A 19,194-nucleotide genomic window follows, 5' to 3' on the forward strand; every position below is an offset into this window, starting at 1 on the left:
TCACATTTAAGGCATTATGGCAGATTCTTTGTGCATGCAGCCGTCACGTTCGGGAATGATGGTACATTTATGGCATCATGAGTTGATTTTGCATGGAGGCATATTTATTGCATTTATGATATATTGGGCGAGCTTGATGGATGATGGTGAATTCAATGCACAATGGACCCCATTTTTGGCAAGAATGTAATTAATTGTAATGGGATGGAATTAATTGTAAAAGGGCATGATGGGTTATTAATTGGAGATTCCCACCTTGTTGCATCATGTGTGGGGAATCTTTCAGGGAAAACCCTAATTAGGGTTTTGCATTTAGCCAAGGCTTGAAGCCTATATAAAGGGGTGACCCCCTCATTTGTAAAGGAGGGAGACTTGTATGAAATTGTTGCGATAAGTTTAGAGATAATAATAGTGAAACATTGTTCTTTGATGGTGTCCACTTAAGTTATTTTTTCAAAGCTTGCATGGTTTCACCTTTCTCACTTAGAGTAGAAGTAGTATAGTGCTTTGATTTCAATGGAAAATGTGATGGTGTTTGATGAATTTCCATGGTTCATACTTTTGGCATCTTGTTGATTATAAGATGCTGTGTAAAGTTAGCCTAAACCCCTAAATTTGTGCTAAGTTCAATTGTGGATAGTTGTTTGGATTGCGCCATTTTGGGTATTCAAATGCACTTTCTCAGTTTGAAAATCCTCTAGCATCCCCAGAAAATTGCACCGGTTCTTGCGGAGTTGTAGTTTATCTTGGCGAAGCAAAGCTTGGTTTATTTGGAATTTGTCCACCAAAGCACTATTCATTAATATCATTGCCCTTAGGAGTAGGAGTAGATCCTCTAACCCTTTCCCCTTTATTTTTAGTCCATTTTAGTTCGTTTGAAGCAGAAGCATCACATAATCGCTATATTTGATGATGGAGTTCCAGCCGCAGTGAAGAAGTGAAAGAATGATCCAAACGTAAGGCCCCTTGGATTACCAACAATCACATCCGCCAACTGAGTCACGTTCGTAGCATAAAGGAACCTTGGAGTCGATTGTTTAAACTTCCTACAATCTTAGCATGCAATCGCACTTTGATCAAGAGAGAGTGAAGTGACCGTTAGGCATTTTTATTCTGTGTTAGACGCAGTCATAAAAAACACGTCAATAGGTCTCACCATCAAGTGAACAGATTTTGACACAAGCTTAGTGCAATCATCTAAGGTGTATTTCATAGATGCTCAAATTACTACCATCAAACGTTGATACCATCCCAGTTGATCCATAACAATGGACGTATAATAATCGAAGTTAAGTTTGCATAAATTTCTAGTTGACCACACAAGGCACACTTACAATCAACAAGAAGCTAGTGGTATGAATAAATGGATTCCACACAAATACATTCAACAAATTCTTTCATACAATCTAACAAACATGAAAACAAATTCTTGTCTAAATTCTAATCTAACTTGGAGGAATTGAGAACCTTGAATGCAAAACAACACTTAAACAAAAATCACCATCAAGTCGAACAATGATTTATATTCAAATCTGCAACATCTACCAACAATTCTCAAAAATCTCTCCCTTACAAATGAGAGGCAATGGGGTTTATATAGAGCCTCAAAAGAAATGAATGGCTCAGATTGATTCAAGATCAATGACCAAGATTAAAAGATAAAACCCTAATTAGGGTTTGTTACAACCACCATTACATTGGCCAATAAGAAATGAGGGTAGGTAAGATAAATAATATTTGATGTAGCGTCATGTGTCACCTATTCCCTCCTTGAATGGATGTTGACTTGGCACCCTTTGATTAAACAAATGGTAACTAGGATGCCACCTCATCTTGCCTTATACACTTAATCAATTTGCCTTGTACATTCCTCTTCTTCATAATGTTTGGAATTCCGTGTGATACAATGCATTCCATCCTTATGTTTGGAAAATGTTACCAATCTCAGAATGTTGAATTATTTTCTTCCTTGGCGCTCTTTGATATTGGAATTCCTTTATGTAGTTCTAGATTTCTTGATGTAAAATCCCTTTGTGCTCATATCTTGAACTTTCTTTCCTTCATTTGTACATCAATTTGAAGTTCTCTTCATTATTGATCTAGTTTGCATCTTCGCCTTTGGAAATCCTTGTCCTGAAATCCTCGTCCAATCTTTGAAGTGTTGATCTTCCTCATCCGCATTTGTGATGTTGTGCTTTCAATATGCATCCTCTTCAAGCCTTGATCATCATGCTTCCCTTCGTCGTAACAGTCCTGGAAAACAAACAAACATTGAATCAAACACCAGTATGATAAACTTGATTTCAACCTTGGTGGGAAATCCATCTGCATATAGACGGGTCAATTCTCAAAACATCCGCATTACTCCTGTCCATTTCTTCACTTGGTGGAAATTTGATGTCAATCTGGACAACTTCCTTCCTTTGTAATTCCGCCCTTCAGTGGAAATCCGACCCTCATCCGGACTCATTGTCCTTTGAAATTTTGTTTGACTTGATCATTATTTGATGGAGTGGAAATCCAAACCTTGTAGGGACTTTGTTCCCAACATTTGTCTCAACTTGTTCGGATAATTCCGATTAGAAAATTGTAACACCAATTTTGGAAAATGTTAAGGCCTGGATTGAAATCTGGAAAATTCTCCTGTTTTTCAGACTTGAGATAAGTCTGATTGCAATAAATAAGTCTGAAGACACCCTTGTAAACTCAGAAAATCAGGTATAATGAATGTCCAGGTCTAGAAATATCACTCGGAGGTCTGAAAACACTTAGAAAGTGACTGATTTTTGATATCAAAGTTGTAATAAAAGCCTGATTTTCTGAGGACTGAGTCTGAATATGCCCTCCAATGTCTGAAAATACTCATAAAATGGTGTATTGAAGTTTGATTTTCTGATTCTTAAGTCTGAATCCACCCTCTGAAAGTCTGAAAATGGCTCCAAAAGTCTGAAGACACTCTGAAAATGATGAAAACCAGTGGCTGGAAGTGGTCACAGGCACAGCCATGTCACATGCTTGCATTTGAACTATTTTGACCCTCAAAACTCAGAAATGGTCACATCTGGGCATGATCATGTGGCTGGAATTGAAGTTTCAGTCTGAAGACAACCCGGTATATTTAGAAAAATGTCAAAAATGGTGCCCGAAAGTATACCACAATGCTGAAAATGCTTGGAAAAGGGTGTGGAAAAGTCTGATTTTTAGTTCTTAAAGTCCGTACACATCCTTCCAAGGTCCAACAATGGCTGCCGAATGTCTAAAGACAACCTGCAACTTCAATAAATTAGTCATTTAAACTTGTTGTAGTCATAGGAAACACCCGTATTTGATGGATTTTGCCTTCCCAAAGTGAAGTTTGTCAAATCTGGGCACAAACAAAGGGCTGGTGAAAAATATCTAAGTCTGAAGACAAATCTGAAAATGGAGTTTCAGACTTCGATCAGCAATGGAGGCTCCACCAAATGCCCAAAAAACTCACAAGGATGATGCACAAGTGAAATTTCCGAAGTGTAGAGGTGGCTGGAAATGAAGAATAAGTCTAAAGGTAACCTGAGAATGGAGTTTCAGACTGGTACAACAATGGTGTACCTCATAAAATGCCTCCAAATCACTCCAAAATGGCTTCCCAATGAAATCGCCTAAGTGTGTGATGGCTGGGAGTGAAAAGTTAAATCTGGAAATGAAGGTTCCAGCCAACAATGGTGTCCAAATCACTTCCAGCAATGGTGTCAAACTCTGATCTGAGTGTGATTGCAGCCTCCCAGCAACAATGGAGCTCCAGAGAATCACAAAAATCACCCAAAATAAAGGGCACTCTGCCTCACAAACAAAATCGCAGCCCCTCCAATCATGGTGCCATCTTCCAAAATCGCTATATGTAGCTTTATCAACCATTAAAAATGCTGTAGCTCCTCTCCAATGGTGGCGCCCAGGTCTGATTGGGCAAATAAACTCTTCAAATTTGCAACTTAGCTTCAAAAAACGTGTCCAATGGACACTTGGGCGAAAATCGCCCAGCTGGGACCTCCAATCTGCCCTTAATCAACCACTTAGCCATCACCATCAGCACTTATAATAATATTTTAATGCTGGCTGGGTCCTTTTATTCTTGTTCTCTCCTTGAAACTTCACCACACAAGCAATGTGGGATAAAAACTTGTCTTTTATTCTTGCCTGGGAAAATCGATTTGCATTAGGAAAATAATTAATTATTAAATGATCATTACAAATCATTAAATAATTGTTTTTATGATTAAATAATCATTATCGAATGCAAAACAATTAAATTTGGCCACTTGCATTAAAAATATTTCAAATTTCATTCAAATTTTTGGCCAATTGGGGGAAAACCGTTCCATGTTTGGATAAAAATCCAAGTTGAAAATCATCACAAGGCATCACAATTGCCCTTTGGGGGAAAACGACCCCTATCTGGATAAAAATCCAGATCAAAAAATCATCATCATTCATACTTGGGGAAATTCACCATTTGTTAGGACAATTATCCGCATTAAAATCCATCAAACTTGATCAAATTGTCCGCATCAAAGTCATCCGCACTCCCAGGGGAAAAACGTGTGTCATCAGGAGGATTTCCCAACACTTGTCAAAATTTTACCTCCTTGGTGGAAAATCGCCCCATGTCTGGATAATGAGTGGGGGAAAAATTAGGTCAATCAGGAATCCAAGGGAAATTCATCTCCCATCAGGATTTTGAGTGGGGGAAAATCATGGGTCATCAGAAATGTGGGAGGAAAAGCACCTCCCATCAGGAATTTGACATTTTGACCCTTAGAACTTGGATTTTCATCAGGAATTTAACATTTTAACCACTCAAAATCATCTAGACACTTAGAATTTTCAATAATACGCATCGGGACTTAGGCAAATTTACCAAAATTTGAGCGAAACAAAGGAAAACCTATCAGATAAAGTGCGAAATCAACTTGAATAACTTCCTAGGAGCGAGAAAACAACTCCTAAAGGTCCTAAAACACCTAGGCACTAAAATATCACCGATGAGGACATTCAAAACACGTATTTAAGCTCAAATGTCGAGGCAAAATTGAAACTCAACACTTAGCAAGTATAAATCAAAACCCTTAGGTAACCCCTAGACCTAGGCAAAACTTAGGATATTCTAATATTTTGACATTTTAAACACATGATCCTATTCAAAATTCAAAAACCCTCTCATAAGCAAAAGGCAAACACTAGGAAATTAGGCAAAACTTCTACTCTAAAAAGCGAAAAGTGGGGGGTCCCCATTTGCAATGGGGCGATGTGTGAAGACGTCACAACATGTCACAACTCTTCATTTCATGCCTTTTGACCATTCTTTAAACTTAATAAAATTTTAGTTATATTATTTTTTATATTTTAAATTATTATTTATCATTAAACCCCATTTCAAAAAGAGGACATTACACAACCATTGATCTAGTCTCTTCCCAAGTTCATTTAATCAATGATTGGTGTTGTGCACAATGTGCAAATTGGCCCACTTTGTGATATGTAGAAGAAAACCTTAGAACAAAAGATCCCTCGGTTCCCATTTTTGGCTCCACATCCTCTTTGTTAAGTGTTTTTCCTAGTGTGTGAATTCTTGCCTCAATATCTAGTTTGTGATCCCTTCATGATGCCTTGAAAATATTTTTGGCATTTAAAAGCAAATCAAAGTAAGATGATAATAAACTGACCACTACCTCCTACGTACACCATACTTATGGTATGGATGCCACCCAAGCCGACCTAACTACATATATAAGACTATATAATTGATCATATAACTTAAAATAAGGGTTATTCTAGCCACAAGTTGGCTACACATATCCCCATGCAAACTATATGTTAGATGTGTACCGCTTTACCCAATATTTTATGAGGCAGTTTGAAATAAATTTAGATATTCTTGTCCAACTATGGGCCCATGTCTGTTTGTATAACCTGAAAATTAGAAGTCTCAACGTCACATGCAACTTTCATATAATATTAAGGGGACATGAAGGTACACTTGTTGTCCTTCTAGAAACCTCTGTTTTAATCCATTTAAGTGCCCCTTCCACTTTTGTCGGATTTTAGGGGGACTTCTTGCAGCAGATGAGATGGTGATGGTGGGTTGTTCAAGAAATGGGACAGCAGAAGGGATTGGAGGAGGGTTTTGAGAAGGAACTGGTGGAGAAGAAAGGGATATTGGAAGGGGTTTTGAAAATAGATGTAGATGTTGTATCTTTGGTTGCAGGAGGAGTAGCAAAAATATAAGTGGGAGAGAAAGAAGCAGGAATAAGATAAATAATATGAGGCCACCTTAGATTCCGATGCATATTTTGAGGAGATTTCACATTCTTTCTCATCACCGATTTGAACTTTTAAGATATTTGGGGCTGAATTTTTGTTACATAAAGCCTTAAGCTTTTCTCTTCTTTCTTATTCATCACCTCCACTTCCTCCAGTGACTCATGTTCTTCTAACTATGATAAGAAAAATAAACCAATACCACTTTTCTTTTGACTAGGCTGAGACGTGCTTGCTGATTTCTGATTTTTATTGTTTGATGTTTATGAAATTCCTGAAATCTTTGCCCCAAAGTAGTTCATTCTTCTGTCCGTCACTAGCTTAGTTTTTGTCTTGATTTGAGGAGTTTCAAACCAAGGTTCTCTTTCCAGTATTTTAAAGGCAATATGTTGTGTGTGTTCCAGTTCTTAGAAACTGAATCTGAGGATTGGTACAATTGTAGAAAGGTGCACCTGTCCAGGATATGATGTAGGAAGGTGGGTAGGATGTAAGCTTGCCTAATTTTGTTGGGCCAGTTAACAAATATTATAGTCAGGATTACATAATAAAGGTTAAATTAGACTTTGCTAGAAAAAGGAGTCATTTTTCTAGTAGACATGAGAGAGTTCATTCCATGCTGAGTTGTTGAAGTCACAGGAATCCTTTAATTGAAAATTCCTGTTCTTTTTGCAGATACTAAAACGTGCTAGAGAGCTTGGAGATTTTTTGCTTGTTGGTATTCACACAGATCAAACTGTCAGGTAATCTTCATTCTGGATCTTTGTGTATGAAGAAAAATTTCAAATCGTTTTATCTCTTTGTTGTTGGATAGAAGTTGACTAGACTTTTTGAATTATGTTTGGTTTGTTCCGATATAGCTTGGTCAAGTGACTATAAGTTCTGTGTTCTGGATATGGCTTAGTTTTATCCATGATTGGCACAAATATAGTAAATAATTATAACAGATGTCAAATTATTTTTTAGTTTTATGGTGGTTGGCTTGGTTGTTTATTTTGCTCTTCTATGCCCTTGTGTTATCACAGTGTTCACCAAGGGCCTCATCATCCGATTATGAATCTTCATGAGCGAAGCCTTAGTGTTCTAGCTTGTCGATATGTGGATGAGGTTATTATTGGGGCTCCATGGGAGATCACCAGAGATATGGTTTATTTATTTTCCCTTTTTTCTCTTCATGCATTTTCCCTTACTCTCTATTTGTTTCTATTGTGATATTATGTACTGACTTTGATTTATGCTTTTTATCCTTTTAGTTATTATATTTGCACAGGATTTGACAATACAACTAGTAATCTTAGATAATTTACTGCTTTTATATATAATTATATTTGCTGATCTTCCATGTTTATCATAGTAATACATTGCTTCCATGTAGCTTTCTGATAGTGCCGTTGTAATTTATAATTTACTTGCTTCTAGCAAGGAATTTAAACTAGTAATGTTAAGATAATGTGCTCTTTTATATATTCATTGATCTTTGATGTTTATCATGGTAATACATTTCTCCTATGTAAATTTCTGATATCACTGTTTTAGTTTGTGATTCACTTCCTTACACCACAGTATATATATCTATGTCATTATTCAGTTGCTTTCTTTTTTATGATAAACTTTAGGTGCATTATTGGCTTTTGGTTGCCATGATCAATGAAGCTCTGCATTGTTCTTGTGCTCGTTGGTAGATTCTTTCTCTTATTAATAGGCTATTTCTACACATCTGTATTGTTCTTTTGTTGTTACCTAGAGTTTTGTAGGAGATCAGCTACTTAAAACAAGAATATGCATTATTCTTTGGCATTTGGGCAAAAGTGATTGAATAGCTTATATGGATTTATGCATTTCACTTCAGATATTGAAGTTTATTGCAAGAAGAGCTTTTCTAATTTTTTATAGGAACCTTGGGTTATATTTAAGGGTGATTGTCTGTTTGAACATGCCAACTAGAATTCTATTTATCAAATCTGTGATGGCATAGCTTGTTGCTTCTGAGGTTTTATTAGGATATCAACATTTTCTTCTGTTCTGTAAAACAGGGTTTGCTTCCGCTTTCCACCATGTTATATGTGAGTTTCAAAAGTGAGAACACTCTTAGTTGTTAGCTATCTATTGTATTGGGATTCTGGATGATCATGTGATTTTGTACTCAAATTGTATTCAAATTAATCAAATTTAATAAAAAAACACTTATGAGTATTATGTACTCATAAGTGGACTTAGTGGATACATTTTTTCATTGAATTTTGTAAAACAAATGTGTTTTTAAAGAAACTCAAGCAATTTTTCAAGTTGCCGAGTCACAAATTTTGGGTCTGCTGAGGTTTTGCTGAATCAGATTCTGCCCACTATGCTATGTAGTTTGTGTTGTTTAATGTTTGAATAGTGACTTTAGGGTTTGCATTAGAGATCGGAAACTTGCCAGGGTTCGCTTGGACTTTGGATGTCCCAAGACGAGTGACCCTCGACGAGTCCTGGGGGCTCGAACTTGGACTCGGCTGAGTCTGGATGAGACTCGCCATACTCACCGAGTCCTATCTCTTGGGTTCAGCGAAACTCACTTTTTTTTTTAAATCTCAAAATTTAAAAGCATTTTTGGTTTATGACATGCCCCCATAATATATATGAAATATAAATGATTTAGCTCCCCATCTTTGTCTCTAAGTCAGTTTCATTCTTTGGGGGCATGTCATAAACCACTTTGAAACATGATTTAGATCTCTAGGAGTTATAATGCAAATTCTAGGTTTTAGAAGATCTTATAAATTTTTAGATAGTCAAATTTTAGTAATCAACGGGCTCCTATCAGCATTCTCTCGCTCTCTCTCTTTGACTCACTTTATCTGCCCTGAACTCTAGACCTATCTCTCTCTCTATCACTCTTTCTCTATCCCCTCCCTCTACCTCTATCTATCTCACTCTCTCCTCTCCCCCCCAAAACTTAGGCCTCTCTCTCTACCTCTCTCTCTCTCTCACCCTCAAACCCCCGTGAGGGATGCCACCCTCAACCTCGTTTTGGTGTTGCCCTAAAACCTCCATCAAATCATAAGTCTAAGCAAGTAATAGGCCAATGATGGATCATGATCATAAAAATCTACATAATACATATCCCCTGTTGCAAATCTTTGCATATTCATGGTTAAAAAAATATTATGGTTGCTACATCATCCAGGACCTACCTTAGATGCCTTCGTAGGAGGGATGTAGGCTCCTCTAAGCCATAGACTTCTAGTTATTGTTTTGATATTTCTTTGGAACATTTGATGTCATGGATTTCATATTCCATGAGTTTGGTATACATTTGATAATATTTATATATCTAAGTGTGCTATTTCTTTCAACTACAGTTTGCATTTATACTTATGTGATTGATGTATACTTGTGTATTTGATCAAATTAGCTTCTATTTGATGATGTTATTGTGTCTTTAAGTTTTATTTAATAAAGGGTGCATGAAACAAGTTTTAAATCCTTAAAAATCTCTAAATTTCTTGGGTTTTTCACTATGCTGAGTTTGTGTTCAGTTTTTTTTCCGAGTCAAGTCACCCTCATTGAGTTCATGCCAAGTCTGAGTCTTGTTTCTTTGGTTTGCATAAATGGCAAGTACACATTGCTTCAAATAATCTTGAAGTTTAGTTCTCTAGATATTTTTATCATACTACACCAATGGCTGTGAAAGACAATGGGAATTCACTGCTGAGAAATCCAACATTCATCTCAATAATTTAACAATAATTACTAATTACCTACCATGGTCAACTTTGATGGTTCTACTCTACAAGATACTATTGTACATATCGTATCATAAAACCCTCATCAACATCACAAAACAATACTATTAAAAAGAAGAATATTTTCTAGGGTTACTGGGAGATGCATCTCCGGACCCTTGGGATGCGTCTCGGGTACTGGAAATGTTCCTCGAGTCATTGCGTAACGTTCGGACACTCGGCGTGAAGTCTTCTCCCGTCGCTCGTTGTCTCTTGCTACAATTAGGGATTCCCCGACAAGAAAGAAGAAAATGTTAAAAAAAAAGGTAAAACGTGTGCTAAAAATAAGAACTCTAAAACATGAAAAGAGATCACATGAAATAAAATGCATGATGAGCACATGATGCATTTTCCTAGCTGTGGGTCAGGGTTAATGTTTTTACTGCATTCGATTTTCTGAATGTTTTTTAATCAAATTTCTTTAAAGGGAGATGAATTTTTTTATTTATTTTCTCTGTTTCCTTCTACAAGTCGTTGCTGTGGGAATCCTACTGCGAAGGGTGGGAGCTGAAACTTAGCTCGTCAAGTGAAATCCTTTAATCATAATTTTCTCTATTCAAAAGTTGTCGTAGAAACCCTAGCGTTGCAAATTGGAGGATGCATGCTGTGGGTCGAAAAAGTAATGGTGTCAATTTAAAGTTTCCTCGCTGAACAAAAATAGGAAGGACGTGAGGTGGCTGATCATTTTCACGACTTCATTGCTATCTGTTTTTAATTTTCATTTTAGCTTTAGTTTCTATTTAGTATTTTGTTTTTTTATAAAATTTAATATTTAGATTTTAATTTTGTTTTTAAAATAAATTTTAATACCTTTATTATTTATATATTTTTAAACAATGTTGACTTGTTTTTATCTTCAATGTTGAAAAATTAAATATTTAAATTAAATTTATAATTATAATATATTTATTTTTTAATATGCAAAATTTAATATATTTATTATTGTAAATATTAAAAATATTTAATCTAAATATTAGATTTATAATTATAATCATAGCAGCATTTAATCTTTTGGGAAAAAAGCGGCAAAAAATCGATAAAAATCGGATTTATAAAAACAAAAAAATTTGTAGAAAAGCAATCTAAAACTACATTTTTTAAATATTTAAGGGCATTTCCATAGCATAGAGATTTTTAGAGCAAATAAAATAGAAAGGTCAACCCATGAATTGTAGAAAATTGATTTTCATAGTTTATATTCATATCGCTGATTACATTGCACAAAACATACCACAACAACATAAATAACCACAGCAACATAAATAACCACAATAACATATATAATAACTAGATAGTTACAGTTGTCTAAATGTCAATTATAATATAGTTTGTGACTTTATAAAGTCAACCTATAAACTAAGTACAAAGTTTATGGTTTTTCTCTATGCATGCCTTTTATGTTATGAACATTTGCAAACTAGAATAGATGATTTTAAGAGATGGCATACTATCTAGTTTGAGGTTTGATTTATTGATTTACTGATATGTCAATCAGTTAATCAACAAAAGTATTATAAAATAGCTAAGTTGCTAGTACGGGTATGGGTATGAGATCCCACTAAGTGGGGGTTTGGGAGTGGAGACCTTAATGGGTTTGAGAAGCATCAATGATAAGTTGCACAAGGTGTTAGATGTGAGAAAAACCCAACGATAGAAGAGGTGCGGGGAAACGTTTTGTTTCCTTGTGGTCCGGAAGTGGGGATTCAGGGTCTTAGTTAGAGAAAATGAGAAAAGAGAGAGTGAAGAGAGCAAAATTATCTTTGCATTGGGCGCAATGTTGCTTTTAGAGGCATTTTAGAGTTTTTGGATGCCAAAAAAAAGTAAAAAATGATCAAAATTGGACAACAAAAGGGAGATGGTAGGTACAATAATATCTAATATTACAAACTTATGAGTTTTGCAATGAATATTATTACGTACAAACATAAAGAAGAATCTCATAAGCCATCGAAACCAATCTCCATATTCAACTAAAATGTTCATAATATCTAGGCCATATTATGCTTTAATATGAACATTTGGAACGTTATCGTGTTTTTTGGTGAGAAGAACATTTGGGTATTTGTTGGCCAATTGAAAAATAACCATAGAAAAATAACAGGGCACAAAATAGAAAAGCAAGGATTCCTTCAGCTGAATAACAAAATCATAGACAAATGCAACCAAGAAACAACATTGACAAAGATGAATACCTGGAATTTCTGCCTATTGTGTCATTAAAAAAGCCTCTAATTTCTATCGATTCTTTGCTCTTCTGCAACCAAGAACGCACTGAAGACGCCACGTGACATCTTTTATAAGACATTTGCAGGGATTTTTCATTGTTTTGAGGGTTTTTGTGTGTTTCACACCGATTTTTGGGTTGTTGATATTTCACGATTTTTGTAGCCAATTATACCCACGATTTGAATGCAAAAAATCATGGAAAATTGTTGACTGATTTTTCCATGATTTTTTGGGGAAAAAATCGTGCCCTTGCCCGACTCATGATTAATCACGACTAGTCACAATTTTTTGGCGACTATTGCTCTTTGGTATTAATTATTAACTACAGGGGTTTGCTCCTTCCCTGTCAAGGTGCCATCTATAATAGTGCATAATAATATTCATTTTAAAGCTAGTGTACAATATATATTATATACTTGTTCGCAACAAAATCCATGGGGTGAGGTGTGCAAAGAGCTTGAGTCATATCGAAACCACGATTTAGATCAGATTTGCTAGCTGCTTTGACGCTATCTCATGCCTCGCACAATTTAGGATGATTGAGGCCCTTTCAAATTCGGTTAATGATCGCCATTGCTCCTCGCACTCCTTTATTTAGGGATTTTCAAAGGACGAAAAGAAAACTAATGGACAAAATAACAAACTGTTTCAACAGTGATTCCACATTGACTCTAATTCCATCTCGGATCGACCCTATTTTTGAGCAACTCAATAATTTCATGGGATTTTCTAGGGTTTTGCGAGTTTTTACAACGATTTTTTCGTGGATTGGGATTTTTTTGGGGAATAAATCGGCTGGCTCCAGGATTCAAGATTAATTGAGTATAATTGCGATTTTTTATAGACTATTGCTTCTTTGATTATAATATATTTATTGTTTAATATATAAAATTTGATATATTTATTATTTATATATTAATTAAATTAAAATTTCAAACATATTTTATATTATAATGTTTTTAAATTTATTATAATGTATTCAAATTCAACATAATATTGTTTATTAAATTATTTTTGTGGATTTCTTAATTATATTATAAAAAAATAATTTTTTTTTTCTATTACACAAATTGAATCATGAATTTTTTCCCCATGCTGAACTTAATCCAAATTTTATCACTGGTGAATTTGAACACGAACTCGAACCTTGTGACATAGATTGTGACTGTTGCATTCAACTTCAAACCTGGTTGTGACTTCCCAAAAGCTAATCATGGCAATTCCATGTCAGCATTGTCAACTAGTAAAATTATATTTTTTTTACTATTTTATTTAATTATATGGTCCCTTCTTACTATTAAAGTACACCTATATTTATTTTTAAATTTAGGACCATTATATTTTAATATATAATGGAGTCCAACTAGTAAAAGTACCCTCATAATATTTTACTATATCATTAAATTATATTAAAAAAATTGGCATCTCCAAGTATCCCCGTCTTCTATTTATGAAAATCTGCCATACCAGTACTGGTACTAGTCTCTGAAGTCTCCAGGTACCCCAGTCTCCTGGTAACCTTGATATTTTCCCGTTCGCACTTGGAAACAAAAACAAGAAGTGGACCACTGCACCAAACAATTTCCTTTCTGTCATATGTAATAACTAATTATAACTATATGTCAGATCTTTAAATTTTCTAATTGGATGGACTTTTCAGTAGGTCTAGGTTTCTTTTTGTTACTTCCCAGAGCTGGCATTCCCTGGGCTTTTATGCATTTTATTTTATGTTCAGTTTTGTGGTTCTATGTTATGAAGTACTCTACTTTCTATTTTGTGTTCTGATCTTTATTCCTCTGCACAAATTTGCATTGTAACATGTTCTCCTAGTGTAAAAGTGGGCCCTAACAACTTTTGAGAAATAAATTCTTGAAAAGTCTGAAATCATCTGTTGTATCAAAATATCTTTTTTTTTTTTTCTTTTTTTTTTTTTGATATTTTATTTGGGGTTCAATATATGGGGCCCCATCCCAACTACAACCAAACATAGACAAAAAACTAAAAAGAACATCACAAGCTAAACTACTTAGCAAATATAACAGAAGTTACTACACTTCACCTTTCTTGTTTTGTGATCTAGTCACTATATCTTGATGGCTGAAACTTAGCAGATTTCTTCTTTGGCTTAACCTCTTTCCATCCACATGATCTTTCATCCACGTAATAATCCATAAAAGAGGAACTCTTATCCGATAATGGTTGACTCATGCTGCTAGCAGAGATTCTTGAAAATGGTAGGCAACTCCCCATTCTTTTTCAGTGAAAAGAGCAAGAGGTCACCCTGATACCAAATTACTACCAGCTGTCTGTTTTGTACAGAAAGGACACAGCACAGATTGTCTCTTATCAACGACAGTTAGCTCTGGGTTCTTTCTAAGTTTCATAAAGTCTTTTTGTTTACCATTCTTAGAAGACCAAACCTAAGAATGCAACCCTAGAGGCTGAGAGTGGTTTACTGTTTCTGAGTATTTGGGTGGAGAAGAGTAACCAAACTATACACTGGAATAGGCATAGTGTCATTATACTGTATGTCCTCTACTTTTCTGTCCACTCTATCCTTTTCCGCTTCACTTGATGAATCTGGAGCTACCCTTCTAATAGACAAATGAGAAAACCCAACCCCCTCCACCATGTTGCCCGTTTCACATTCTTGGGTTTCTCTTTTGAGTAGTCAGCAGCATTATGACCTGCCTGAAAGCAACACCTGCATCTAAATGGAGTATTTGCATAGTCTAAAACTTGATTCTGTATTCTCTTACCTACCTTTAACCAAAATGCCTTAGGCAACCCTTTTAAAGTGCCCAATTCAACTAGAATTTGAGCTGGAGGAGAATGTAGGAGCCCATCTATTTTAGGATCTATCATCAAGAATTGACCCTGCAGATTGCAAATCCCTTGAAAACATGCATCCATGCAAAGTTTAAGTGGCAAATAAGGCAGCATAATCCAAACTCACGTGACTCAGAAAATTTTAATCATAGGGTTGAACTCTGGAAACCACAGGTTGAATAATATTATAATAGTGGGCAATTACCTAAGATAGGTACAACCTCTCTTCCACATTGATGTAATGGGATAAAACAATCTTGAGCATTAGGGGATATCTCTATAGACCCTTTTAGGTTTTCTGGCCAATTTTTTGTTATCCACATGCAAATCAGCTAACTGTGGCTAATGCATTAACTCTGCATATTAGTCCAAAATTTATCTTCAACTCTAATCATCTACTACCCAAGAGCAAGGATTGGAAACTCACTTGAACAGGGAATGAGATTTAACTGTTGCATTCGGGATCCTAACCCCGCTTTTGCATTTTTACCTTCCACAGCAGCTACATTGTTTGCCAGCTTAACCCATTTCATGTGTGACACCACTGCCCTTGATATATCAGATTTGCTTGCATAAGCCCATTTACCACCTTCATGGCATATTTTGCAAGGCGTAATTGGTGCATCAGGCACTTTTGCACCTGACAATTGGGGACCCAGTGCTGACCCCTCTGCATCTCCTGTCTGTCCTTTAACCACAAAGCCTCCACAACAGGAATCTGTCCATGACTCTGATCCCTAGAAACAGTACACTCAATACCCAACATACTAGGATTTGCATCTGTTTGAGTGGGAGATGCCTTTTTAAATTCCATGTCTCAGCATGCACTTCTCAGTTGATTACTAATGTGCTTCAAAATATCTGTTTCCCGTTCTGGTGTCTTTGTAATGCATCCAACGTGTCTATCCAGGACTCTTGACATAAGGTACTTTTGAATGTGAACAAACAATATGCTTATTCTATGAGGATAGGTTAAGAATAAAAGTGGGCTTCCTTGCCTATAAACAAAGCAAAACTTTTATAATAAACTGTTTTTTATTTATAATTATTTTGCGGTTCAGAAGCAGGTTATATTAGAACATGGTCTATTGTTTTTTGTTTTGAGAAATTGTTTTATAATTTTTTCAGATCATCTTTGTTTCCAAAGTTTTGAGATTTATTTTGTTTAAGCAGGCAATATACCTGTGGATTGATATTGTCATCAGAGCTCATAATCAGATTACGTTTTGGAAACTCAAGATATATTCAGTTTGATCCATTTCATTCTCTCTACCAGCCAAACTCAAGTGTAGTGCAAAAAGTGGTTGTTCAAGTTGATACAGGGTTAGGAAGCTTGATGGCTTAGATGTACAGTTTGAACATTCAAGAGGTGTACCATGCACTAATCAACTTGGCAGCCTGTAGTCATTCATATCATCATTGTGGTTTAATACTCACAAATAAATAATCAGAACTCATAATGTCAAAGCTCACATGATATATATCAATTTGACATCAAACCAACTAAACCGATGTCTGCATGTAAAAAATGAATGCTAGAAGTAACAAATAGGGCATCAATAGAAGGCTGCAAATTACAACACATCCCTTCTATTCCTATCTAGATTTCAGTGGTAAGAGACAAGTCCCAGCCTAGGAGAAATGTATCCAACCTTTAGGATGTGTCCAACATGCATCAGGATCATTGTCACTAAGAAACTCAGGTACAGGGGTTGGCCCCTGTCCACCAATGCATACTCACATCCCCTGGTAACTATAGGTTGACATATGGTAGCTGTTTCCTTATTCCCGACCCTCTGATCCTTTATTTGAAAATGGCATCCCTGCTTCTATCCCTGCCTGCATCTCTTGATGACTATGGTTAACATCAGTAAAATAATTGTGAGGTTGCTGATTTGTTGTAGAGGGTTGATTTTTGGGGCTAATTTCTACTGATTAGCATTTGGAGTTTGGGCTCACAATTGTCTTACATACTTGAACCAAATCATTTATGTTAACTGTAGAGGATCCTCGAGTGAATCCACTAACTTATCCTTTGTTCCATGTTATGCCCATGATGCTTGTTTTTTGTATGCAATTCCTAATTGAAATAAGGCTAGTTTCAAACTGTTTTGGGAAAATGTATAAAATTTAAATAAATTTGAAAAGAGGCAAAATTATTTAAGTGCTGTTTTAGCTTTCATGATACATTTTTCAAAATCTAGAAGCAGATCTACTTAAGGTCCTATGCTATTATTATCGTGGGGTTTTAAATTTGAGCAACTGCAGGCAAGAACTTTATGCGCATGAGTTTAATTTCTTGTTCCAAATGTAGAGAGATGCTTATGCCTAAATTTTTTCATATTATGTTTGAGCAGATTACAACCTTCAACATCTCATTGGTTGTCCATGGCACTGTTGCTGAGAATGAAAATCCTTTGAATGTGAGTGAAAACATTATTTGAATCATATAAATACATTTTCAGTTCTAGCTTACATATTCAAAACAGACTTCTTGTGAATTTTCTTGTACTTATATTGAAGCCAGGATGATGATGCTTTTTACAAACCAATTTTCAGGGCCAAGTTGATCCATATGAAGCACCTAAGAGTATGGGAGTATTTAAGATACTGGAAAGCCCATTGGACATAACAACTACAACAATTATTAGAAGGATTGTTGCTAATCGTGAAGCTTATCAGGTTTGTTTCTTGCTTTTTTTAATCTTGCATCATTTTCTAACTCTATAGGCCTACACACTGCTATTCTTTGCTTTGTTTCTAATCTTCTAAAAACTATCATATGTTTGAAAGAGGAAGGCAAATTATTATGATAAGAGATGAAATTTCTCCATAGATTGGAACTTGGATTATAACACTTAAACATGAATATTTATCTTTTGTTAGTACAATACAGTTCATGTACATAGCATTTTACCTCTTGTGCTTAATGCTACGAGGAAATGTTTTAAAGACTATTACAAAAACTATTGAAGAATTTGATGTTGTTGGGGCTATTGGAGAGAATGACAGTTTTCCAAGACGCTTACACAGTTAGGAGGCTTCTTTTTTCTAACAGAATATTAATGATTTCACAGAATGCAAAGGCTGTGTGCAGTTTTTTCATGGACGAAAAATTGCAAAAGGAAATATGAAATTTAACCAATGATAATTCTGCAATAAACAGAGTTTTGTTTCCCTTTGTGTTTCTCTGAGTTTTCCAGGATGGGGGAACCAAGGACATGGAGACAGTGTCAGGGATGGCAAAACATTTTTCTGAATTTTGAGGACAGTGGGGATGATAGCTATTAAAACAACTTAAACAAAATTATAGAAATGATTTTCTAAATAGTAAAATATGACAAGCTGAATTTGCAGTGACAGTTATCCTCCTTTTAGCTTTTTAGGGGCTTTTAACGTTGTTTTCCTTAAAAAGTCACCTTGTTTTATATTTAAGAACCAAATGGAGCAGATTTCCCCGGGATCTTACTGAACACCTGGGGATGCATCCCCGTGGAATAGTGGTTTCCCTCTTTCCAAAAATGACAACTACCTTTTTTGGTAAACAGTGAAATATCTCAAGGGTGTATGTGATTCTAGCATGATAATGAGATCACCAAACTTTGGCCTAGGGCACCTTTATGCTGTTTCATTCTGATCCTTTTTTTCTATGATGATGAGATTATGAAGGTTTCCAGGTAAAGTTTTGTTTAACCTTTATGCTGTTTCATTCTGATCCTTTTTTCTATGATGATGAGATTACCAAGGTTTCCAAATAAAGTTTTGTTTAACCTTTATGCTGTATCATTCTGATCCTTTTTTCTATAATGATGAGATTACCACGGTTTCCAAGTAAAGTTTTGTTTAGTTTCTAAAGATCAATGTCAATAGATATCACCAGTTTTTCTTTATAATTCAGCCATTTTTGTTAATTTTTTTCTGTTGTTTCTTCTAATCATGAAGCTTTGCAGATTTTGTTTCTTGCCTCTTGTATACTTCTTGGTTTTCTTCTTCTGTGTCTCTGCATATTGCTGTTGTATGCTTGTTGTGTTGTACCTATATGGAACTTTCATACAGTGTCAAGTTTAAAGGTAACATCTATGTT

General features: G+C 35.3%; 1 protein-coding gene across 1 annotated transcript in view; it reads left to right on the forward strand.

Annotated features, from left to right (window-relative positions):
- The window catches only part of LOC131036308 (ethanolamine-phosphate cytidylyltransferase), a 137,140-nt gene that overhangs the window by 86,699 nt on the left and 31,247 nt on the right, over window positions 1-19,194 (forward strand). Inside the window, exons 5-8 of the mRNA XM_057968161.2 lie at window positions 6,967-7,034; window positions 7,317-7,437; window positions 17,468-17,533; window positions 17,670-17,792. Of these exons, the coding sequence (XP_057824144.1) occupies window positions 6,967-7,034; window positions 7,317-7,437; window positions 17,468-17,533; window positions 17,670-17,792 (378 nt within the window). The remainder of the gene's footprint in view (window positions 1-6,966; window positions 7,035-7,316; window positions 7,438-17,467; window positions 17,534-17,669; window positions 17,793-19,194) is intronic.

The sequence above is a fragment of the Cryptomeria japonica genome, chromosome 7 (genome assembly GCF_030272615.1).
Source record: "Cryptomeria japonica chromosome 7, Sugi_1.0, whole genome shotgun sequence".
Classification (NCBI taxonomy): Eukaryota; Viridiplantae; Streptophyta; class Pinopsida; order Cupressales; family Cupressaceae; genus Cryptomeria; species Cryptomeria japonica.